Genomic DNA, 25,432 nt, shown 5'->3' with positions numbered 1-25,432 from the left:
ACATTCCTGTCACCATTTCATTTCAGGGATAATAACGAAACTACAGCAACCCTGGGGGTGATTTCAGAACGAGTCAGCATGAACTGAGACGCACAAAAAGACCCTAAAGTTGGGATAAATCAGACAACTTTGCATGAACGGCTTAGCCAAACCATCGAATTGGCAATCAGGGTTGAAATTACAAAGAGCTTCATCAATACACTGAATTTTACATGGAAACTAGATTGCAGGACACTACGGTCAGCTTCTCATAATTTATCTAAGGGAAAGTAAAATCTCAGGACACTAGCTTGGGGGAACAGCATCGGGGAGCACCTAGGCTAGGGATAGCAAGTACTTCCGTCCGACATACTGACTTGGGTGGGCTGATGGTGGCTGCTCTTAGCTCTGTGTGTCGATTGTCGAAGAGCGTACAGACCCGTCTGGACTCCTCAGGCAAGGCCCGGGCTCAAATACCAACGTCTGCCAAGGGCAATGGACAAAGGGACTGTACACTAATATTTTCCACCTTTTGTACTTCCTTAAGGTTGCCGTGCCTGATTTTAGCTTGTCCTTCTCTGTTTACAAATGGAAAACTTGGGCCCAGAGAAGTGAATGAAGTCAATGCAAGGTCATACAACTAGCTAGTGGCTGAACCAGGATAAACAACCAAGTCTACGACTCCATATCTGTATCAACAAATCGAGCTGGGAAAAGATAGGGTTCAAATAATACAGCTAATAATTGCTAATAATATTGCTAATAATTCAAAGAAGAAAAATGCGAACCGTTTGTTCTGAAGAACCCCTGAAAGAAAAATTTTAGTTCCACAGCAACGCCGTCTCAGGAACCTTCACAGAAACTATCCTGTGGTTAAAAACACATTGTTTTCCCCTCGGTAAAAGGAACCTAACATTTCCTGCCTATAAATCAGTACATCACAACATCTCTCCAGAAACTTTATTAATTGCGGTTAAAGAAAAAGTGTGTGAGAGAGAGAGCGAGCGAGCGCGAGCAGGTGCTAAGCAGCTCTGCCAATGCTGACTTCAGAAATGAAGTCTCCACTGTGGGAAGAAACAGCTGAAAAATATTTTTCACTTACATTCCTCAGGGTATCTGAAGACCTGAAAGAACACGTTGATAAGGAGAAAAAAGTATACGGAGAGAACTATAGATTCTTACCTGTTCTAATGTAAGCTGCTTAGAAATGGTATCATTCTCCAGTTTTTTAATTTTCTTCATCAGTTTGTTGACCTGGAATTCCTGCTCCTGTTCGAGATGCTGTTCCAGTTCAGCTTTCTCATGCTGCAACTGGAAAATGGGAGAAACACAGACGTGAAAATCAAGACATTCAAAGCCAGAGAAACACGGGCTCCAAAAGCTGGTTACACTGCGTAAGAGGTATCATCACAGAAGTTACGAGCCTCGTCTGCCGATACCCAGGTGTACATCCATGAGGAACCTGCACCCGGGGTCCTCTAACTTACAACCAAAGTTATAGCGCCCGTACCGAGGCACCTGGCCTGAGCCAAGAGGCTGAAAATGACAAGGCAGAGACACTTGGCCATCAGGCCATGCAGAAGCCCAGATTCCTGTTTTTAAAACATGTAAGTGATTGCCTCTACAGGGAGGAATTGGGAGGCTAAGGAATGAAGGAAGGAAGGAAAGTTGCTTTTCAATACACACACACACACACACACACACACACACACACACCCTTAGGTACTTTCCAAATTTTATACCATGATAAAAATTAAAAATAGAAATTTTACAGTCAGTTTTTATTAAATGAATTAGTTTAATCAGATTTATATGTGTGTAAAGATGTCACAGTCACACAGCATTCTTAGTAAATTATTCTGAAAGCTATTTCCCAATATACTAATAAGCATCCTTTGGCAAAAATCAGTACAATTAATTATCTTTCTACAGTGAGAACATACATCACACCTCCTACATCTTTCCTAAAAAACAAGGGGGGAGGCCCCTTATTTATGCAATTAAAAGATAAAGTTATGGTGTCATTGAAAAGTTTTTTAAAAATGTACTCCAACCATCAAAACCAAACGGGAATAAAGGAAATCCATCAGACATATGAGCGCCGGGGTTCTCATTAAGAACTATGCATCATTTCTAACCTTCTCAACTGGGAGGTTGTGTTGATCCACAGGGGGGATTGGATAGAATGATGGCAACAGGGTCCAATATTTTCAAAATCAAGGGGAGAGTAAGTAAAAGCCATTAAAGGGGCGCCTGGGTGGCACGGGGCGCCTGGGTGGCACAGCGGTTAAGCGTCTGCCTTCGGCTCAGGGCATGATCCCAGAGTTCTGGGATCGAGCCCCACGTCAGGCTCTTCCTCTATGAGCCTGCTTCTTCCTCTCCCACTCCCCCTGCTTGTGTTCCCTCTCTCACTGGCTGTCTCTCTCTCTCTGTCGAATAAATAAATAAAATCTTTAAAAAAAAAAAAAGCCATTAAAAACAATGAAACACACACAGTTTTACGTATGGATCTAAGAGGACACTGCTCCCTAATTTTACCTTCAAAACCATTTCTTCAGGCAGCACTGTGTACAAGGTTCTCAGATGCATTAGGCAGGCATGGTCACCCCCATTTTATAGGTGACAAAAGAGGTGACCAAGATAATTCAGCTGGAAGGTGACAGAGTCTGGGACCCACATCCTGCTCCGAACCCCAAGCCAGCATTCTCTCACTGGATCCTGAACAAACCTAAGAGGAATCGACTTCAGACTCCTCCAGTGTCCAGTGCCTTCTTGGCATTTAAAAAGTCACACGATCAAACACAGAAACCAGTAAGCCACACGTGCTCGCCTGGAGGACGCGATGTCTCTGTGTAAGCCCCGCAGATGGCAGGATGAGCCGGCCTGAGCCACTGCCACACGGCTGCACTGAACCCTCTCCACACTGGACACAACTGCCACTGCTCTGTAAGCAAGCGTGTGCTTGGTTTAAAAAAAAAAAAAAAAAAAAAAAAGTTTAAAATTTGACATAGTTTTCTACCACTGGAAACGTTGACTAAACAGATGCCGGTTTTCGTCCGACTGCATTGGATGTGCAACTCCAAGAAAAGCTGGTCAACCTTGCAGGGACCCGGAAAAAAAGCAGATACGAGGAGGTGCTTACAGTGACAAGTCTATTTTTAGCTCGCTCTTTAAAACTCAGGTTCTGCAAGATCAAGCAGTAATGAAAACAAATAAGAGAAATGGACAGAGAACAAGAAGAGCTCCCGGCACTTTCGACACAAAAGACCCCGATGGGACAAATATAACTTATGAGGAAAAAACAGCAAAGCGTGCACATCTCCACCTAACATGTTGATTCTATAAACATTACCTGTGTGTCTTCTACGTGTAGGTCCTACCTTAGACACAGGTGACATCTCTAGTGGAGATATTACACTTGCCCTAAAACAGTTCATGGACACTAAGCTTAAATGATATCTATTGGTCTTAGAAAAATGAACTTCAGTCTTAAAACCTTTAAACCCTTTGCAAAGTCTTTTTTTATATTAGTTGTTTTCCTCCAATATGTTTTCAATTGCTGCCATGTTGATTTGAAAGAACACCCCTGCCTTTTTTTTTTTTTAAGCATTATTCTTCTGCCCTGAGGTAAATTAAAACAATAAAGGATGCGATCTAACATTGAAAAATGTCTGGCCCCCGAAGCCACATTTGTCACAGGATGTTAATCTGAGAAAAGGTAAGGCTGTCATTGGCTTACAGAAAAATATTCCTATTTAGACAGATGGTCTATATTGCAATATCTAATTAGGTATCTCCTTTAAGAATACATATTAAACTAGTAACAAAAGCCATAAAAGCTCTCAATTTTAAGAGGCTTTTTCCTCTCAAGAGCTATACCCTAAGGAGAATTTGATGGTAAAGCTGTTGTTACCATAACTCAAGTAAGGTCCCTGGGTTACACTAACCCATTTGGAAAAGATCAAGGCATCCTGAGATCTGTTTGCCAAAGATTCACAATGTTCATCATCCCCAAAAGAGCTGGAACAAACAGCTTTGCTGCCTGCTTTGTTCTGCCATCTCTCAGGTGACGGGCAATTTCGGAGCAGAGCATGGAGTTTCTGAACAGAACACTAAAGCAGAAAACAGTGTTCTTCCTTGCAACAAAGAAACCACCAATACAAAGAGAAACAGAGAGAAATACAGACCCCCCCCCCCCCCGCTTCAAATCATGAGAGAATTAAGGTGAGCAAGAGGGCGGTGGCAGAGCAAGGAAGGGATCTTGAGAAACTAACAACCACAGAGCTTACCGGAGGAAAATTCAGAAACTGTTTTAAACAGATACCATGTAAATTCAAGCCATTCAGCCCCTATGGGGCTTGACCCGACATCCTGAATCCACCCGCCTGTGTTAAAGCCATAGCTCATGACACCACAAACAAAAACCCTAAAGGGAGCCTGGCTTAGGCGGACACAAGAGCAGCTATCAGAAATAAACTCCAGGGGCGCCTAGGTGGCTCAGGCGGTTAAGCGTCTGCCTTTGGCTCAGGTCATGATCCCAGGGTCCTGGGATTGAGCCCCGCATGGGGCTCCTTGGAGGGAGCCTGCTTCTTCCCTCAGTTTGCCGCTCCCCTGCTTGTGCTCTCTCTCTGTCTCTCTCTGACAAATAAAGAGATAAAATCTTAAAAAAAAAAAAAAAAAAAAAGAAAGAAACAAACAAACTCCAGTTTCAGTGGCATCTTCAAAGTGGGCACAAAATTCAAGGCAGGATTTTAAATTTCTAATCAAAGGTCTTAACACTTTATGAGCAATTTTATTTTTTTAAAAGATTTTATTTATTTGCCAGAGAGAGAGAGAGAGAGCACAAGCAGGCAGAGCAGCAGAGGGAGAGGGAGAAGCAGGATCCCCGCTGAGCAGGGAGCCTGACGCAGGGCTCAATCCCAGGAATCTGGGATCATGACCTGAGCCAAAGACCGATGCTTAACCGACTGACCCACCCAGGCCCCCTATATGAGCAATTTTAAATCTTCCAGGAAGGTCTGTGATCCTGAACTACAACAACAACAAAAAAACATTCAAACCAAAAAGTAAATAGTCAAGCACATTCTATTAATGTGTTTGAAATAAACTGATGTGTTCACCTTAAATATATCTAAAGCAAAATGCTTAGGTAGATTAAAATTTTTTAATCAGAATTTTCTATAAATACACTTTACAAAGTCGATCACAAAGATTATGAAACATAGAGCTTTATAACTCCTACCTGTGCTATATATTATTAACATTAACCAAGAAGCCCCTGTAGAGTGAAAATTATGTTATATAACAGATGATCCACCGGTAGCACATTTTTGATGAAATCAGGGTTATATGAATAAAGGTTTGCTCCTTAGGATTCAGCATTAAAAAAAAAAAAATCAACATAACTGAGGAAACCATAAGCAAAGACACACACTGTAAACCTATACAATTCTAAGTACTAAAACTTGAGTATTTTGTTACTGTATCCACTCATTATATACTGAGCCCAAAAGTAAACTTCCAGCCCAAGACAAAATACAAGCATAACATTATTTTGATCTAAAACAGGCTAGGCTTAAGCATCATTCAATCACTTGTAATTGCCATCTTTTTTATAATTTACAAAGGCTTTCTGGAGTCACTTCTGTGAACCAAGCCTCTTACATAAGAGATTCAAGAACTCGTCACTGAATCACTCTCTCTAGCAGGTGGAGACACTGAAAACCGTTCACCTGCGAGAACCACCACAGGTGCGCATGTAGGCTGGCTGCTGAGCCCGGCCTCCCACCCAGCGTGCGGCAGGTTTGCCAAATTCCAGCCTGGGCGACGTGTGTGTGCAAGTCTGGGTTTGTTGTCGATCCAGCCAGTGCCAAGTGAGGCAAGCCTTTCAGCCACCAGCCAGGACCCAGCTTTTCATGCAACTTCGGAATAAGCCCGAGATGTTCCCACCTCGGTTCTCACTAGTCCACGCTAATATTTCTGTGTATTTACCACTCAGTCCTGCAACCGACAGCCTTGGTTTACTGACAACCACCAAGCACTAGAACTACCTGCACCTGGACCAAGCAGAGACCCTCCCATAGGACAGTAACTACATTAAGTCATTGGGTTGTCAAAAAGAATTATCACGTTATTCATATAAGCTTTGCAAAAAAAGTTCAAAACTATCTCACAACATTGAGTCTTTTATGAACCAACTTTTCAACTGCTCTACTGAGCAGCCTGAGCAGAAAGTCGGCCTCCCACTTCAAATCCATTATATCACCACTAAATGCCTCTTGGGCCCACACTTATTCCCACCTCCAAACCCCTTCTGTTACTGGTACCAGTATTCTCAATCAACACCTCACATCTCATCAGTTACCAATTGGCAGCAAGTCAGCCTCCATAACAGCTGTCAAACCACCCTCTTCTTCCTGTGCTCGTGGCCCCCATCTAGTTCAAGCCTTTCATTCTTCTTCACTGGGCCACTGCCAAAGCCTCCTAATGGATCTCCCCAGATCCAGTGTAGGTCATCCCGGCAGACAAAGCCTAAGACTTCAATACTCCACTCAAAACCCTTCACTGGCTCCCTACTGCCTGCAAGGTGTAACGTGTCAATGCGTGACATTCAAGTCCTTCCACGATCCAATCCCTCTGCAAGTTTCCCATGCTTTCCTCATGCTATTTCACACTCTGCCTAAGGTTTGCAAACCTAAATGCCTTCAGGGTCCAGACATCTAGCAAAGAAGGGATGGGCCTCAGCACAGGGAGTGGTTGTAACTGTGGTTAAAGGCAAAGTTCAACACTCTTTTCCTAAAACACAAATTTAAAAAACTGAAATCCATCATGCTGGGCAAACACTTCTGGGGACCACTCTGGTCCAGGGGCTTACAGACTGCGAGCTCTGCTAGTCACGTGGGGCCACCATAACACAAGCAGCTGCGTACCTGGGCCCCCACAACCCTGATCACGCTGCACCCTCTGGTCCCCTGCCTCAATCCCTCCCTCCAGCCTACTGAAAGTGGGGGACAGCTCAGAAAACATTTTCCACAGCGCCTTCCCACATGCCCTCCTCCCCTTCTTCAAGCTGTGAGGAGCACACTGTACTTCCTGTGCATTTTAAGGTCTCGTCATGGTGTGTTTCCTATTCTGTTAGTTACTTCCCAAAACAGCGAACACTCCAAGGCTCTAGTTACCATGCAACAAGCATTTTACCGCCATAATGGGTGATACTATCATCTGCATTTTACAATGGATAAGACCACAGCTTAGAGAGATCAAGTACCTGCCCAAAGTCGCACAGCTGATGAGGGGTCAATCTAGGGTTAAAACCAAGGTCTCTGCCTTCACGGCCTTTGTCCTTTCCCCGGATGTGTGCAGCTGCCCTCCAGCACCGCTTTCCATCTTCGATCACCCTTATAGGACTGCAAGCTCCACGAGCAGCAGGGACCAGCACATACTGAATCCCACTCCAGACCATGCAGAAAACACCCTGTCTGTGCAAATACTGACTGGAGAGATGATAAAAGTCTCACTTCCTTTAGCCCGTTTCCCCTCCATGAAGCCTCAGGATGAACGAAACAACCAGGTAAGTATCAAGGGTGCCATTATCACACACATGGTATGCTCAGGTGACCAGCACCAAAATCAAGAAACAGAACATTGCCGGAGCGCCTGGGTGGCTCAGTCGTTAAGCATTTGCCTTCGGCTCAGGGCGTGATCCCAGGGTCGTGGGATCGAGCCCCGCATCGGGCTCCCTACTCCGCTGGGAGCCTGCTTCTTCCTCTCCCACTCCCCCTGCTTATGTTCCCTCTCTCGCTGGCTGTCTGTCAAATAAATAAAATCTTTAAAAAAAAAAAAAGAAAAAAGAAAAAAAGAAACAGAACATTGCCAGCTCCCTTCCAGATCACTGCCCTCCGTCCCTCAGAGGTCATCACCCTCCTGATTCTTATGGTAAGAATGCCTTGCATTTTCTTTAAGAACAATTTTATTGCCTAGGTATTTCTAAACATTAGTTTTGCTCGGTTTTGCATTCTTCTTTTGTCTAGCTTCTGCTAAATAAGCTTGTGATTTCATTCACCCACGTTACTGAGTCTAACAGTATTTTTATTGCCTTAGAATATCCTGTTGATGAGCACATCACAATTTATCCACTCTATGGACAGAAGGTATTTGGGTCATTTCTGGTTTTCTCCTCTGATGAACAATGCCACAAAGAACATTCTCCTAGACATCTGGTGCACATGTGCACACCCTGCGGAACGTACCCAGGAGTGGAAGCGTGGAGTCACGGACCAGGGATATTTCCTGTATCATTAGGTAATGCCAAATCGTTCTAAAAGCAGTTTGCAACCATGTCCATCTTCTGACTTCTCTAGTAATACCTCGTGGCTTATTCTGCCTTTCTTGATTACTAATGTGTACTTGTTCATTTGTTTACTGCTCATTTGGCTACCTGCTTATGTGAACAGTCTGTTCAAGTCTCTACCCATTTTTCTTTGGGACTCGCCATGTTTCTTACTAATTTGTAGTTTTGTGTTGATTATATAAGGTTGCAAATATCTCTTCCCACCCATGGCTTGTCCTTGCATTCTCTTTACATGCTTGCCAATGATACATTTTTGTTCTTCTCTAAGCATTAATTAATGACAACATTCCCAAATGTCTCTGTTGGGAGAATCTCCATCTTGTGGCCTATCTGTAATCTCCATGGGGGGTGACTAAGACATCTCAACTGAACTTCTGAACTTCTCACTCCAAGTCTACTCAACTTATTACCTTTCTCATCTTACAAGATGGTAACTATTCTTCCAGTCATTGAAGCCAAAAATCTCAAAGTCTTCCTTGATCCTATCTTTTAATCACACCCACTTCTAATCCATCCTTAAATCTTTTTTAAGGTTTTATTTATTTATTTGTCAGAGAGACAGAGCATGCGTGTGCACAAGCAGGGGGAGCAGCAGGCAGAGGGAGAAGCAGACTCTCTGCTGAGCAGGGAGCCTGATGCAGGGCTCAGTCCCAGGACCCTGGGATAATGACCTGAGCCAAAGGCAGACGTCTAACTGACTGAGCCACCCAGGCATCCCTCCATCCTTAAATCCTGATAGAATATTCCTTCAAAACGCACCCAGAATCCAATGGTGCCCATCTTCACTACTACTTCCTAGAACGACCCACCCCATCTCTTGGTGTGGATTATGGAATAGTCTTCTAACAGACCACCTAGCTCCCTCCTTGGCCTCCACTCCATAATCTCTCTTGACACAGCAATCAAAGCCAGATCATTTCACTACTTTGTTCAAGCCCCTTTCCTGCCCTCCATGGCTCCCATCTCAGAGTAAAAGCCAAGCTCCTGACTGTGGCTCGAAGGCTCTATGTGACCTGCAAGCTGGCCACCAAACCCCCAGACCAATTACCTCCCCGATCTCATCTCTTACTCCTCTCCCTCCACCACTCCATTCCAACCACACTGGCCTCTCTGCTGGGCCCCCCACATAGCAAGCATGATCCCACTGCAGGCCTTGGCACTTTCCTGTCTTCTCTGGCTTCAGTGCTCTTCCCTCAGAAATCCACTTCTAGGCAGGGTTTTTCCCCCCCAATAAATACAATACAGTACTGTAAATGTATTTTCTCAATAAGCATCTTCTTTTCTCTAGCTTACTTTACTGTAATATGGTATATAATACGAATGTGTTAATTGACTGTTTATGTGATTGGTCACATAAAAGCCTCCAGTCAACAGCAGGCTATTAGTGTCAAGTTTCAGAGGATCCAGAAGTGAGACACAGATTCTGATTGGAGGATGGGGTAGGGGATGGGGAGGAGAAGTTGGCACTCCAACCCGTGTTGTTCATGGATCACCGGCGTTTCATCCTTGAACGTCTGGTACAACCCGCAGCGAAACTATTTGAGCCTGCAATTCTTTCACTAGGAAGGGCTGTTTCTCAGATTCAATTTCTCCAATGATTAGAAAGCTCATGTCTTCTAGTTCCTCCTCATCCAGTTGTAGACAGTTATGTTTTCCTAAGAATTTATCCATTTCATCTAAAATTCCAAATGGATTGCCATATACAATTATTCATGAGTTATTCACTCTCCTTTTGAATGTCTGCAAGAAAAGTTGTGATGTGTTTCCTGTTCTCTATCAAAGATCTCAAGCTTGTTTTTTTATTTCTTTGAATGCAGTAAGCATGGTTGCTTTGGCGTCTATGTCTGATAAGTCCAATATCTAAAGTATCTGTGAAGTCCACTCTGTTCTTTCGTTTCTACTTGTTTACATCCATGAAATCTCCTATCCCCATGTGCCTGGTTCTCCTTGTGTGCTGGGCTATGTATTTGTACTTGTATTTTAGGCGATACTTGTGGCCTAGGAGGATGGTATGTTCTTCCAGAAAATTCCTTCTTCTGCCAGGCACCAGAAGCCTGGGTCTACCTTCATCCAAAACAAAAGCCTCTCGATCTCTTCATGATCAAATGCTGCAGAACTGGTTTGTTTTTATCCTGAGGATGTAGCGCTTTGTGATTCCAGCTTCAAGTGAGGGTCCTTTTTCACGGTCCCCATCTTTGGCAGCCCTGAGCTCCGACTTCTGTAACCTCAGCTCCACACAGTTACCAAAGCACAGCTCAGGTTCTCAGCAGTTCCACAAGGAAAAGCAAATGCTCTCAGCACAAAAGCAGCCCTTGGGAGCTGCAGTCTCCTCAATTCCCACCTTCCCCAGGGCACAGGCCTGTAGGCCCTCCCCATCTTGTTAGTTCTTCATGCTTTTTTAAAAAATGTACGAGCATTCTGTCTACCTTTTTATTTATCCTCGGTGAGGTTTGCCTGGATTACCTCATCTGTCGTTCTCTAACGGGGAAGGCACATGTAACTTTTGCAAAGGAATAGCTAGGTCTTTCCAGAAAATTATTTTTTAAATGTTACTTTCTTGTCAGCATCCTCGACACCAAGGACAAGCCCTCACTTCGAAGCACATGGCTCCAGTACAACATCGGGCTTCCCATCCACCCAACTGGTTTGTTTTTATCAACTCTTAACGGGCTGTGTGTGAGTTTCCTGTACCCCCCAGAGCATCATGGTGCTTCAAGCATTAATGCCTTTAGAGAAATCTGGTTAGGAGGAAAATTTTTAAAAGACGCTCCACAGATTATGCTAAGTGAAATAAGTCAAGCAGAGAAAGACAATTATCATATGGTTTCACTCATTCATGGAACATAAGAAATAGCAGGGAGATCGGTAGGAGAAGGAAGGGAAGAATGAAGGGGGGTAAACAGAAGGGGGAATGAAGCATGAGAGACTGAGGACTCTGGGAAACAAACTGAGGGCTTCGGAGGGGAGGGGGGTGAGGGCTTGGGATAGGCTGGTGATGGGTATTAAGGAGGGCACGTATTGCATGGGGCACTGGGTGTTATACGCAAACAATGAATCATGGAACATTACATCAAAAACTAGGGATGTACTGTATGGTGACTAACATAACATAATAAAAAAATATTAAAAAAAAAAAAAAGATGCTCCACAAATAAGATAAAGAAATCCTTTCGGCCCCCGAGTTGGCCTACTGCACTGAAAATCCATTTTGTAAAAACTAGCACTTCCTTCTTCTGAGGACTAGAGACTGTTCAGCCCAAAGAAATAACTCATTCTAACTTGAGATGTTACTGTGAATTAAAAGAAAAGGCCACACCTTTATGAATAAAGATGAAAAAAGGAAAGTAAAGGTAGTTAACAGCAGGATATAGCTCTGTATTTTAAGGGAATTACTGACTGGGTGGACTGTAAACAGTTTTGAAATGGAAAGAGAACCTACCCAAGAAATGCAATACATGGCAACATTTGTAACTGCAAAGTTTTAAAATCATTCAAAGTGTTTCCAGGGATGGCTAAAGGCTATCTACAGCGGAGCCAACAGTCCTTTACTAGCATTCATCTTCTCAACTAGAAATAACAATGCTTACTCCTACCCTGGTGAATAAAGCAAGCTCTACTCCAGCTTCATCTAATTATTTTTAGTTTCATTTTCCATCTACTTTTATTTTCCCTGTACCTGGGTTTTCCCACATTTTTCCAGGAAGTCAGCACGGGAAGCTTGAAAGCCTTTACTCTTGCCCCTACATTTTTTGGGAGTCCATACTGGTACATCCAATCTAGCCCTAATGTCAACACACATACGCACACTTGCAAAGAAACACCAGGATTTTTTAAACAACTGCATCAAGTTGATTGTGTTCTCTAATCATAATGCAAATTGTGTTGGACAGAGATTTTTGGCAGGCTACTAAACAGGAAAATTCTGGCTCATAATTTGGCCTCTGGAGGCTGCATCATTTAAAATGCATTAAAAACATCCCGGGAGCCCTTTGCAGATGTACCGGGAACACAATGTATAAGCCCCTTGCTCCATGAAAAGAAACAAAGAACAAAGCTAAGTTCAGGCAAACAACAGACACACACAAACAACCCTGTGACCCAACTGCTCTGTAAGCCATAGGTAATAGCATATTTTTCAGACCAGCATTAACAGCCCTGAAAAAAGCCAAGAGGGCCCAACAGCTCTGGCCACCTTAACGAAGAACATATTTCATATTTCAAGGTCTCTTCTCCTCTGCCATGGGGAGGGCAGAAACAGTTTTCATCTGAATGGATGCAATGGCATCCTAGCCTAGGTGCCTTTAAAATTAACTAGAGAGTTTCATACATATTTATTGCCCTGACATGTGATTTTGCTGCCTTGCACAAACAAAACCACTGCACTGCTCTCCTAGTGACCTGGCAAACCTGGGGTCAAAGGCAGCCTCAGGTTCTGGTGCCCAGGCCCACACTCTGTGCTCACTTCTTGTGCCTGTGGGCATGCCCGCCACCCAGACACACAGCCCTTCTGGGGCTGGGAGCATCCACTCCAGAAAGCCGCATCCACGAAGATGGTGCTGGAAGGACAAACTACTTCTCCAGAACTGAGGGGAGGAGGAGGAGAAGGGGAATGAAACGGTGCGCCTTTGTCTATGTGAATAGGCAGATTCCGGGACTCACTCAAATTCTACCTCTCGGTTTTATTCCGTGCAAACAGAGGTGGAAGAGGAACGCTGCTGCACGATGTCCCCCTGCACTGCGTGGCTGTACGTTGTTTGGCAGTGGCAGTGGCAGCTTCCACAGCGGCCTCTGCCCTCACCTTCCTTCCTCTCCTCTCTGTCCATCACCTCTCCACGGATGCGAGGAAACATCAACTATGTGCACTCCAGAAGGCATTCTAACCCCAGGGACCAAGTCCATAACAATAAAGCCATGCCGATAAACAAGACATCCAGAAGACTTTTATTCTTAAGTAACTGAATCATCAATAAGAATGTGCCCTCCCATAAGGACACAATCATTTCTATTACAGCTATAGTGGCATTATTTTCCGAGGACCAGATCCAATTTCAAATGTGAATCAAAAGTACAAAACTATTAACCTATTTGTTATTTTAAGGTCTAAGATTTAAAAGTTGGATTAGATAGAAAAGATTCAGAGATATATGTAATACCCAGTACCCTTCTTATGTCGGTCCTGTTCCAGGGTTTTAAAAAAAGAAGAAGTATTCATTAACTCTTGGCAGCAGTACTGGCTGAGAGAAGATTGCAGACCAAGAACAGGACTTCCCAAAGAGCAGGAAGTAAACCTGATGCATCAGGCTTACATAAAAGCCAAGTGAAAAAAATCCACGGCTGCTAAAACCACTATCAATCTCAGCAATGTCAGGCCTTCCAATTGGCATTGGTGACTGGTAGTTAACAGAGGAGTTAGGCATTATTTAAAAGAAAAAAAAAAAGTTTTAAGACTGAGGACCAGTGGAATACATCATATCAAGACTGACAAAACAGTTAAACTAGTCATTATAGCATTCTGAAAATACTAGTTCTTAATGGTCTGAGCATTCCAGAATCTTCTATCACCTGCAGATGTGCCCAAGTCTGCACTGGGCATCAATGTACTGAGCTCCGTGACAAACAGACACAACTATGATAGAACTCCATGCTCTCAAAGCCAGTGACACAGAAGGTTTCAAAAGGTGAGGACAAAACAGGCATAAGAATTTTTAAATTTCCTTTTCAGGAAATAAGACATTTTCTAATTACAAAAGCAATGCATGTTGCTCTTACAAAAGGAGATGGAAAGGGATATAAGAAAATTAACATAACCCATAAGCTCGGCACCCAAGTATAACTACAGCTAACGTTTTGGAAAATAGTCTTTTAGACATATTTCCTAACATACATGTTATATATCAGAAACTGATGAAGAGGTTGCTTACAAAACATTTATTGTAAATTTTAATTATAATTTACAGTTAAATACAACTTGTCTTTAAGGCATTCCAGAATTTAGTTCTGATGCAGGCTTCTGCTGGACTTACAAAAGTACTAGAAGGTTCTTTTTAGGGAGGTTCTCAATCAGATAATCAATCCCATGGCTCAAAAGGATGCAGATTTTTCAGACAAGTTTTCATAAAATGAAAGTATAATTTTCTGGCTACCTAGTGGATATATACAAAAGCAGGAGAGAAAGCATGCTTTTTTGTGTGTTGTTCGTTTCAGTGATATTAACATATCTGAAAATATTTGAGCTACCTTCCCAACCTTGATCTTCCAGGACAAAAGGATTTCCACTCATCCACGCTTAAATAAACTTCTGTTTTTAAAGGTATTAAATACCCGTTCCACCATGGCAGATGGGAAAGGACGGATCTCCTCCACAGCAAGAATCTCAATTTGTCCTCAGACCCAAAGAATTCCTTTGAAATGCACATAAAAGCATTGTCCAATCACTATCAGAGACAACAGTCAAAGCATGGTGACAAAACCAAAATTGTTCTACAAATAGCCTCTCAGTGGCCTTTGGGTGAAAAACGCGAACCAAACACTTTCCTGGTGAATAGGTCGATTCACCCATTTGTCGATCAGGGACACCTGCATGCGGTTTCTCTTGCAGGCTTTTCAAAAAAAGGCCTATCTAGAAGCATCATCCTAGAGAGCCATATTAAAGTAATTACACAATTAGAAAAGTCTATTGGTACCAATTACTCTAAAAGCCTCCAGATGGAGATCAGCTCTTCCACACTGGGTGGCAGAAAATGTGAGCCTTCCACAAAGGACTGGCTGAAGTCCCTGAGGCAAGCCTGGGGGGTTGGCACCACAGGGTGGTGGCCTTCTTCCCGGCAGCTGTCTTAGCTCTCTCCAACCGGCCAAAACCAGAGGAGGGCTTTGGGGGTATTCACCACAAAATGGTATGCTGTGATACCTATGTCTCAAGTGAGGGATCACCTACCACACCACAGAACACACATAGCTCTAGAACTTGCCAGAAACCTCAACCTCAAACTCCCTGACATCCGCCTCCTTTCAAGAGCCTAAGAACCGGGAGACGGGAATGATGAGTCACTGTTTAATGGGTACGGAGTTTGGTTTTCAAGAAGTTCTGGGGATGGATAGTGGTGATGGCTGCACAACAGAGTACTTAATGCCACTGAATTATACACTCAAAAATGGCCGAAATGGTAAATTTTATGTTATGTATATTTAGCTACAATGTATGCATGCGTGTGTGTGTGTGTGTGTGTGTGTGCGTGTGTGTATACAAAAAAATATATACAGCCTAAGAACCACGCTGGGATTCATGAGAGATTGTCTCAGAGACATGCTGATCATTCATTCGTCCAGATTCTGCAAGTGAGACCCCAAACAAGCTACAGTCTCACCAGGAGTTTCCCCAACAACACTATCATACCTTCATATGATATCCTTTGTTTTGACAGAGGGCAAACCTAAGACTTGGCCACATGGAGACTATTGCTACATGTTACACAGCAAAAACAATGTGCAAAAACAAATTGCAGAAACAATTTATTGCATTGTTCAGTTCGTACCTTCTTCAATCTCTTGAGAAAGATCCATCACGCCCCTCAGTTTTTAATATATGAAAAAATGGTTTCTCCTGACCAAGTAAAACTAATAACTTTTTTTTAGATATAAGAATTATGAAAAAAAATCACTACATTTCTCCAGGTTATAGCTTTATTTATAAAATGTTCAGAACTTAAAGTTCAAACCTTCTTATGCCAAGTGTATTATTATAACGAACTTCCTTTTCTGCTGCACATGGCTCTTAATTTCTCTTATTTAGCGTCTTATTTTAAGGGACATCAATGTATTTGGGGAAAAGGTGGGTTATGATGACAAACTGCACACCACAGAACCACTCACAATGAAGACGAGTCTTCAGAGAGAAAAGGAGCATGACCTCGCTAGGTTCTGGCAGCTTCATAAATAATTTGGTAAAAGACTCTAAATACTAACAACCATTTAAGTTGAAAACAAAAAAATGTTCTTACAGGGTTAAAAATCAGGGCACCTGATTACACACTAAACTCAGAAGAACAAGCCATAATTGCGTCCCTGTAGTTCTAGAAGCAATGTGCAGAATAAATGGTCGGATGTTGTTGAGGGAGAGCGCCAAAGGTCAGACTAACGTCCTCCTCCCCTTTTCTCCCTCTACCTCAGAATGCACATGAGTCCATAAAGAGTCTCCACACAGAAATTCTGTATAAATCTCTGCTGGACAATAATGCCTGGCTATCTCTCTTCTTCACATTTTAACAGCCACCATCTACATCAGATTTTATGCAAGAGAGTAACAGTATCTTTATTCAGTAATTAGGGAGAAAAATGAGAATGAAAGAAAGATCGGGCCCCAGTTGTCTGGACCACTGTACAGTCTTAACACTAGAGTTTCTACCCCAGAGCTTCCGGCCTTCTCTTACACGACTGTCTATGTTGGAAGGTAAGAAAAGGATTTAGGAAGTTTTATTAAAAGCCTCAAGTATCTTTTTATTATAACCTCCCTAAAACGTATTCTTCAACCAAATCAATGAATGGCCTGGTTAGCGATGCCCCTGAACGGAGGAAGACAGGAGGGAGTGCGTCTACCTCTCTTAGTCACCTGACGAAGTGGAATTACTCGTCCTCCTGGCATAATTCCACACCTGTCCATGAGCTTGGACAAGCTGTGGTATATAATGACAACTTAATATCCCACTTAAGTTCATATTAAGTGACCTACAAAATATTTGCCCTAGAACAAATTTTCCTTTTGTAATTGACTAGTAAGCTTTGAGGGGGAAAAAAGGAGCCTCTGAATTAGAAAAAAATCACACCTTCCTATACGTTTTGTGTTGTGTCTTCTATAAACTATCAGTGATTAATATTAAGCTATAACAGCTGTCTGATATTTGTTCAGTAATATCTTACCCATCTAAACACACCTGATTGCATGTAATTTTAACGACAGATCATAGATATCTTATATTTTCCCCCTAAATTGACATTTCACTTTATGTCCTCATATTTTAGGGCAAAAGACCCACTTCTGCTGCAAAAGTGTTTGTCTTCATTATAGATTCAACGTAAAAGGAAGAAGTCGTCCCACATTTAGTGTTAATCCTCGTATTTCCAAAACACTACATACAGCAATTACTCCTGTGCTAAGGCTTCAGGCTCATGAGCAACTTGGTGAAATGCTCGCAGTACAAAATTCCTTCCCTTACCTAAGCAGGTGAGTCACAGAGCCAGAGTCTTGAGTATTACATCGCTGCCATCTTTGCCTGGTATTTTTAATCTCCAAAGAACTCTAGCTACAAACTCATCAGCAAATGGTCCAAGCAAAGTGCTCTATCAAAGTCATTTCTTCCTAGAGAGGAAAACAGGCAGGGAAGATGTAAGGCGAGAAAAGATAAATTTACCTGCATCAATTTTCTGGAGAGCTCATTAGTGAGGAACTCTTCTTCCTTCTCATAATTTACAGCAAGGGTTTCTTTCTCCTTCTGCAAAGCCTGGATTTTCTTGAATAAAGTGTTACTGATGAATTCTTCCTCTTGCTCAGCCCTGGCTTGCTGTTTAAAAAAAAGAAAGAAAAGAAATTAAAAGAGAGCAACAAAAAGAAATATGTTACAGAAACAGAAAATTTACTAATTAAAATATAGTTCTTATTTGCAGAGAGGGCACCCACTTTAATGACATTTCTATTTTTAACTGTGAACCAATGCACCCCAAGACGCATAACCAGAGTCTGAGCAGCAACCCTAAAAGCAAATCTGGCTCTTCCCCCAAAGGGCCATCCCTGCTTCTTGAAGTGATGTTTCAAAGACGTTAATAAAGACTGTTTTACAGTTTTTAGAATCAATCCCAAGTCAGTCACTAGACTAGAGAGAGCTCCTCAGATGGCAGGCAGGTCCTATTCTGGGGTATGTGTATCAATTCGTGAGAACTCTCTGCAAATCACTACATCTCAAAGGTGTATCGTTAAAATTTCTAGGCAACAAGCTTTACTGAAGCAGAAAAGTTCAACTTGCTTAACTTTAAAATCATGTCAGCTCTTTAGGATGTTACTGAAAGGGTTAGGATATGCAATTTTAAAAGCAATGCACGGGGCGCCTGGGTGGCACAGCGGTTAAGCGTCTGCCTTCGTCTCAGGGCGTGATCCCAGCGTTATGGGATCGAGCCCCACATCAGGCTCCTCCGCTATGAGCCTGCTTCCTCCTCTCCCACTCCCCCTGCTTGTGTTCCCTCTCTCCCCGCTGTCTCTATCTCTGTCAAATAAATAAATAAATAAAATCTTAAAAAAAAAAAAGCAATGCAGATGTACACGGACATGCTCAATGAATAGTAATTGTAGGGAAATATACCAAGTGCCTAGAAAGTATTACTGAGGTAGCAGGAATCCAACCAATGAAAAGTCAGGGTGGATCAAAGGAGTTTTGTTTTTTACTTTATTAATTTCCCACTGGGAATTTTTTGGAGGTGAGGGCAAGGACAGGCATAACTGAATTTTAAAAACAGAAGAAAAGAGGGTCAGGATAATTCAATGGAGATGAAAATATTCCTCTGTAGTACCTCCCCCTCCCCTGCTATATTTTAACAGAATACACAGAAAAACCTAACCATCCTTGAAGGAAATTAATCTTTTCAGAAAAAGGAAACTTGTTTCAAGCGAACTCAACTCTACTCAAAGCACTTTTTAAACCACATCACTTTGATGCATTAATCCCCAATAATGCATTCCTGTTTTATCAGCCAAGTTGAGGCAGAAAGAGCTCCATCAATTCCAAGCCGCCAGCACCTGTCACTTACAACAATAGGAAAGCCAGAGGGCAGGAGACAAAAGGGCACCAGCACTAAATAATGACCACCTTTTATGGTAAACCCTCTGACAACCACCACCAAGTCTGGTGGTTTAGATTTCTGTACACATTCGCTCACTTCCCCAGCGCCCACACCCTAACAGCCACCGTTTCTGGGGAGCCTGTCCGCTGTGCTCTCCATCTCTGTGGCCGAAAGGAAGTACACCATTCCTCGAACTGCCTGTCAAGCAATTCTACAAAAGAGAGCCACACGGAGTACTTCAACTGAAAAACAGAGCTACAAAGAAAGCGGAAACTTTGGCAGAAGGACCAGCACTCGAGTTCTTGAAGAAACCACTCGGGATCGGTCAGAATTGAGCACCTAAGAACTCGCATCTCAGCTAATAAATGTTTCGTTTCATCCAAGAGCACCCAGGGGGAGGTCCGTAGGTTCCAGGTGGCTCCCTCACACCTGGCATTTTGTTAGCCCTTCCTAGCGTGGAGCTCTCCACCGAGGTCCAGAAAATCTGCTGAGGCCTGGTACTTCCCCTCCCCCCTTGAAATGAATCCCCACTCCTCTTTAATAAAAACTCACATTCGTCCAGGTGTCAATACTAGTGCAACGGCAGGAATCCAAAGTATTTATGGAGGCACACTTGACACATATATCCACGCTTGCAATCTGTTCCAGCTACTTGTTTTTCTGGTTTTGACTGACAACGTCCTACATGATTTGATTTCTGATTATTCTAAAAGTTACAGAACAGAAAGGCAGAGAGGAACTATAATGCTTTTGCCAGGGATTCTGCACTTTAATTATTCAAAAGGGTGTGTGCCACAAATTATTTTCGTTATCAAGTCAGACTCAAGTTCTTACGTGTTGCCACACGCTCAGTATTTTAGACAACTGGTGTATTTAATCACAAGCAGTAAGAGAGCCAGGCTCAGGCTCGGCAGACCATCCTCCCCTTGTGCACTGGGGCCTGCAAGTAAGGAGCTGGAAATAAGGGATAAGCCCTAAGCGTGTGTTCCCGGAGCCTCCACCCCTGCCTCCCCCTTCATCTAACCATTAAGTCACAGGGACAACAGATTTCAGTGTAATATAAAACAGAACTCTGCGATAAAAAGTAGATTTGTGTTTGCCAGGGGCTGGGGGAGGGGGGTGCGTGGGAGATGGAGAATGACTGCTAATGAGTGCAGGATTTCTTTTTGGGGGGATGAAAATGTTCTGAAATTAATGTTAACGGTTTACACAACCTTGTGAATATACTAAAAATCAATGAGGTGTACACTTTAAAAGGGTGGATTTTATCGTATGTGAATTATATCTCGATTAAGAAAAGGCACTCTGATAATTAGCTGGGTCTGCATTTCACCGAGCACCTGGTTTCCTTTGCAATTCTTCCCAGAGAAAGCAGCAAAATTTTAAAAGGATGGGGGCGGGGAGATGTTGAAGAGCACTGGATCTGCTCTAAAGTGCCTTCCCAAGTAAGTGACACATCGGAGGTCGTGAGAGGCTGAGGCTTTAGCTAACAAAATTATTCACCGTCTCAGAATAGCCACTTAATTCTAGCAAAGCCCATTAATGCAAAATGCCGCTCTCAGGACCCCTGAATAACACTGGGATTGCTCTGTGGAGGCTTGTCAAAGCCTCTCGAACTTCACCAGGGGTGGACAGGCCCTCACACAGACTCCATTAAAGGCCTCCTGTAGCTAAGTTTTTGCCACGTTTTCGTCCGAACCCGGGGCTGACCTCTGCAGCATCTGAGATCCAGAGGAAAACCACCACGGGGAGGACAAAATGCCAGGTCCCCAAATATGTAAAACCAAGTCCACCTTTTTTCTAACTGGTCACAAATCATTGTAGGAATTAACACATCAACGAGGACAAAAGGCAAGATGCTGTATCCAATAGAGCCTCAGAGAAAATTTTTTAAACGATCAGAGTGTACTGACAACCAGGGGTAAACCTGATGGTCAGTCTGAGCTGAGCGCCACACAAAGCAGTCAGCATCCGCTACCCACCCCCCACCCGCCCGCAGCCATCTCCCATGCGATGGGCCCACTGTCAGTCTGAGGCCTGGCTTTCTTCCCCTAACTCCAAAACAAGCCTTTTATTTAAGCTGTAAGCAAATTATCCTTCCAATTTATTCCCCGAAAGAAGACAAGAGCCTGGTAGACAGTGGCCTAGGAGCAAAGAAGCAAGGCCCAGGCACCATTCACCAGCACTGGCAATCAGAGCAGAAATAAAACAAGCTACCAACTCAAATCTCATCAGTTTTATCAACCTACTTCCCTTTTTATCTGAAATGCTTGAAAATTTCAGCAGACCTAAAGACATCCAAATTCAAAAATAAAATTGTATTTCAAAAGCTAAATAAATGAACCACGGTTCACCTGTAACTCCATAAACTCTCAAAAGAAAATGTGAACAAAATTAGGAATGCTTCGAAGGACGAAAACTTTTCTTTGTGTTCTGCCTATGTCTGTAGAGTTGAAGATTGGGAAAATCTGGGGAAAATTTTTTAAATATTTATAATTATAGCTGCATGTTCAATATGGTTCTAGCTCCTGTGTTTAGAAATTGAGCGACTCTGATATAACCATACTCACTTCTTCCCCTAGCAATAATCATCTGAGGTCTGAAAATAACGAGGACTAGAGCAGAAAGCATCTCTCCATCACTCTTTCCCCATCCTATCAAAAATCCAACGTTAAAAAAAAAGGGAAACAGCAAAGAAATAGGGGAGGGGGGCAGGACAGGAGAAATTTACCAAGCACTCTGGCAAAAATAAACAACAAAATTCTTAGAAGAATTATTTTCTCCTGAGTCACGACATATTTAGGCAACCATACTCTAACTGAGCACAACCTTCAAGAAAAACACAGCCCGTTCTGACCCACTGCTGTGATGACCAGGGCACAAATTTGATAGGAGATTCCAGTCTGATTGTTTAGGGTTTCTGTTCTTTATCAGCAGCACTCTGGAGATCAAGGGTGGGTGGAGAAAGGAGAATTCAAAAACTCTCAACAGCAGCATTCACTAGTGCCGAGAAAAATCCAAGTGCCAAAACCAAAGTCATGCAGGGTGATGCAATTCATGACCTGTCAAGCCTCAGAAAAAGAACAGCTCTCCAAAGCGGGCAATATTTGATAGCAGCCATAGGTAAAGGATATAATCAAGAGAAAATACGAGTGACTACCAAAATACCACATTAGCATTTGTTTCTAGAAATTACTTTTAAGTTGATTGCTGACTTGTTTTAATGACAAAAAATCATAACGGTAAAATTACCCTGAGGCTCTAATGCTTAAGAGTCCGGGCAGGCTCTTTATTATTTTAACTATTTACATTTAGGAATCTATTTGAATATATTATTTAAATTCACTATTCTGTTGCCTAGTCACTTACAATCCATATTTCTGTTTAAGATTTTATTTATTTATTTGTCAGAGAGAGACAGACAGAGAGTGAGCACAAGCAGGGAGAGCAGAAGGCAGAGGGAGGACCTTAATGCGGGGCTCGATCCCAGGACCCCGGGATCATGACCTGAGCCGAAGGCAGATGCTTGTTTAACCAACTGAGCCACCCAGGAGCCCCCGATTTTAATGATCTTAACATCTCAGTGTGAAATAGCATCGGAAACCAAATTGTTACAATAGCAGGAACCACCCAACACAAAGCCAGGCCAATGAACACAACCCCGTGCTTTCTCCCCTGTCATTTACTAGGTTCACCACAGCACAGTCCCAGGAGATGCTCAGGCGACTCACGCCTGATGGCTGGTGCCTCTTAGAGGGTTCGCCTGAATATCAGTCGTACCAATGGGTTTATCAACACAAACCACTGTCCTGCTGTGGTCCTACATGGTCTGTTTAACACTGAAGTACCAGCACCGCAGGGGCGGATGGCAGGTGACACAGAAGATAAGTCCATTAAGTACCTTCACTTCTTCGATTAGAGGAACTAGAGAGATGATTTCAGTTACATGTGTGAGAATGAGAATTTTCCATTTAGTCTATGGAAGCACTAGGTTATTTTGTGTTTCCTCCACATACTGCACACTACCGAGGCTTATAGCAAAAACAATTAATAATCAGTAAATTCAAGCACTTATTTATTCCATTCCGGTACTGCCAGCAAATCACTGAGTACACAGGGATCAGAGCAGAATCACCGTCGGCCCCTGCGACTATGCTATTCTACCCCAGATGCTATGCCCAGGTCATCCGCAGGACTGCAGGGCAAGAGAGAAACAGCAAGAAATGGTGATCTGCAGGACAAGAAGAGCTCAGAGAATCTCAAGGTTAAGAAGGACGTCAACAGCTACCAAGTTTCATCAACCCGCTGTACCTCTCAGACCAGCTCACCACTCTGGCGTCAGACTGCCTCCTTTACGAGATGCCCACCTCCAGCGGAGTGACCCCAGATGAGCCAGGTGACCGCTCTGGACCACTGCTTTCTCCTCTGTAAAGTGAAAATAATGGCATCTCCCTCTGGGTTGGTGTGCAGATAAATTCATATAACTCACAGAAAGAGCTTAGCATGGTATCTCGCTCTAAGGAAGCACTCAGAAGACAGTTACCAAAAGGTCTGGGGAGAAGGGTGTACAGAAGGATCAATGAGAAAACAGCAAAGTCTTACGGTGTCTCCCCTCATTCAACGAAAAGTTGAAATGGACATAATGATGGCACATCCATAGAAAAACACAGTGGAACCATCAAAAAAAATATGGTTTGCACTTACCATCATGAAAAGACGTCCAACAACAAATGGTTAAGTGCAATACCAAAACTGAATGTTTATATCAAAAGTGGAAGGACCCTAGGCTGAGTTCCCAAAGAAAAACCACATATCAAGGACACAATGCACTGTGAATAAATTAACAGAACCACCCCACACAGACACGCTAACTACCCTACCTTCACGATCAGCAAAGACTGCAGATACTCAAGTTCTCATAAACTATAAAATAATTTTATCTGAAACATTACAAAGAAATAAAACATGGTGAATGAGCAGCAAGAGAATAGATCAGGCAGGTCTGAAAAAGAAAACAGCACTTCTTGAAATAAATGTTTAAATTCATCTTGCGTTTTGTATTTCAATAGCAAACTTGACACAGCTGAAGAGCAAAGACTGAAAGACATAAGAATTAACCCGAACGTGGCACAAGAAATGTCTACAATGCACAAAGAACTGATGAGCAAACAAACCAGAAAAAATGAAGGATAATCTCAACAAGGGTAACGTCTACTCTGTGAGGTGGAAACGTCAGTGAGCCCTCTTGTTCAACTAAAGACCCCGAAGAGTTAAAACCTAAGAGACAAGGCCGCTTAACTCACGCTCAAATATAACCCACTGTGCTTATTTCTTATCACACCTTCTTGAGGCACTGAAGATGTTCTGTAGTGACCAGAACATTCCAACAGTGTGTGTGAGCCTAGAAGACCACACCCCACCAAATCCCAGTCCTTGCCCATGATCATGGGCTACACACATACCGACCCCACCCATGACCATGTGCCCCCTGCCCGCTCTCTTGCAGGACCCCTCGGAACCTCTCCTATAAACCTCCCAGGGTCTACCTTGTGGGAGGTCAGTTGTTAACGGCTTATTGGGCCTGTCACCTCCCCAGGCTGTCAGCACCCGAAATAAATTTCTCCCTTTCTCTTTTCCAAATCCCTCCTGAGTTACTGGCTTCTCTTGCAACAAGTTTATCGAGCAAGTTTTGGCAAACCCAGCCAGGGGCCGCGCTCTTGATTTGTCCAGCGCCCTGGGGACTACCTGGGAGGAGCAGGTGGCCACAGCAGGACGCCAGGGCTCCCGGTTCTTTTCTGAGCTAGCGGCCGTGCTAGATCATTCAAAAACAAAAATACTGAACTAGTACTATAATACTGAAGAGTCATAGTGTCAGTCAAAGTGGACAGTGAGAATTAAAACATTTTAAGGTCCTCATAGTTCCTACAGGAAAGACCTAACATATTTCTTTTAAATGTGCACGGTAAAATTTCAAGGATAACTAGTAAATGAATAGAAATGGAGAACTTCTAAACCGGTAGAAAAAATATTTAACTTAAAAAGGTATGAAAAGAAAGAAAAAGATGGTAGAAAGAAGGAAACTACATCAGTAATCATAATAAACACAAGTAGACTAACTAGATAGATTGTGAGATTGGGGGGAGGTAGCAACACCTAAAAGATATTAGATACAAGAGTTATAAGTACAGAGATGAAAAAAAGATACACCACACAAACAATAGCACCCCTCCCAAACTGGGGGATACGGGGTTATAGTAGTATCTGTCTTAAACAGATTTT

General features: G+C 42.9%; 1 protein-coding gene across 1 annotated transcript in view; it reads right to left on the bottom strand.

The window, feature by feature from the left end:
• Nucleotides 1-25,432, bottom strand: part of CCDC6 (coiled-coil domain containing 6) — a 107,011-nt gene that overhangs the window by 38,181 nt on the left and 43,398 nt on the right. Inside the window, exons 2-3 of the mRNA XM_026504260.4 lie at nt 17,734-17,883; nt 1,162-1,290 (exon numbers count right to left, since the gene is read on the bottom strand). Of these exons, the coding sequence (XP_026360045.1) occupies nt 1,162-1,290; nt 17,734-17,883 (279 nt within the window). The remainder of the gene's footprint in view (nt 1-1,161; nt 1,291-17,733; nt 17,884-25,432) is intronic.

This window comes from Ursus arctos, unplaced genomic scaffold (assembly GCF_023065955.2).
Source record: "Ursus arctos isolate Adak ecotype North America unplaced genomic scaffold, UrsArc2.0 scaffold_7, whole genome shotgun sequence".
Classification (NCBI taxonomy): domain Eukaryota; kingdom Metazoa; phylum Chordata; class Mammalia; order Carnivora; family Ursidae; genus Ursus; species Ursus arctos.
The sequence above is the reverse complement of the archived record's forward strand: the minus strand, read 5'-3'. Positions and strand labels throughout refer to the sequence as shown.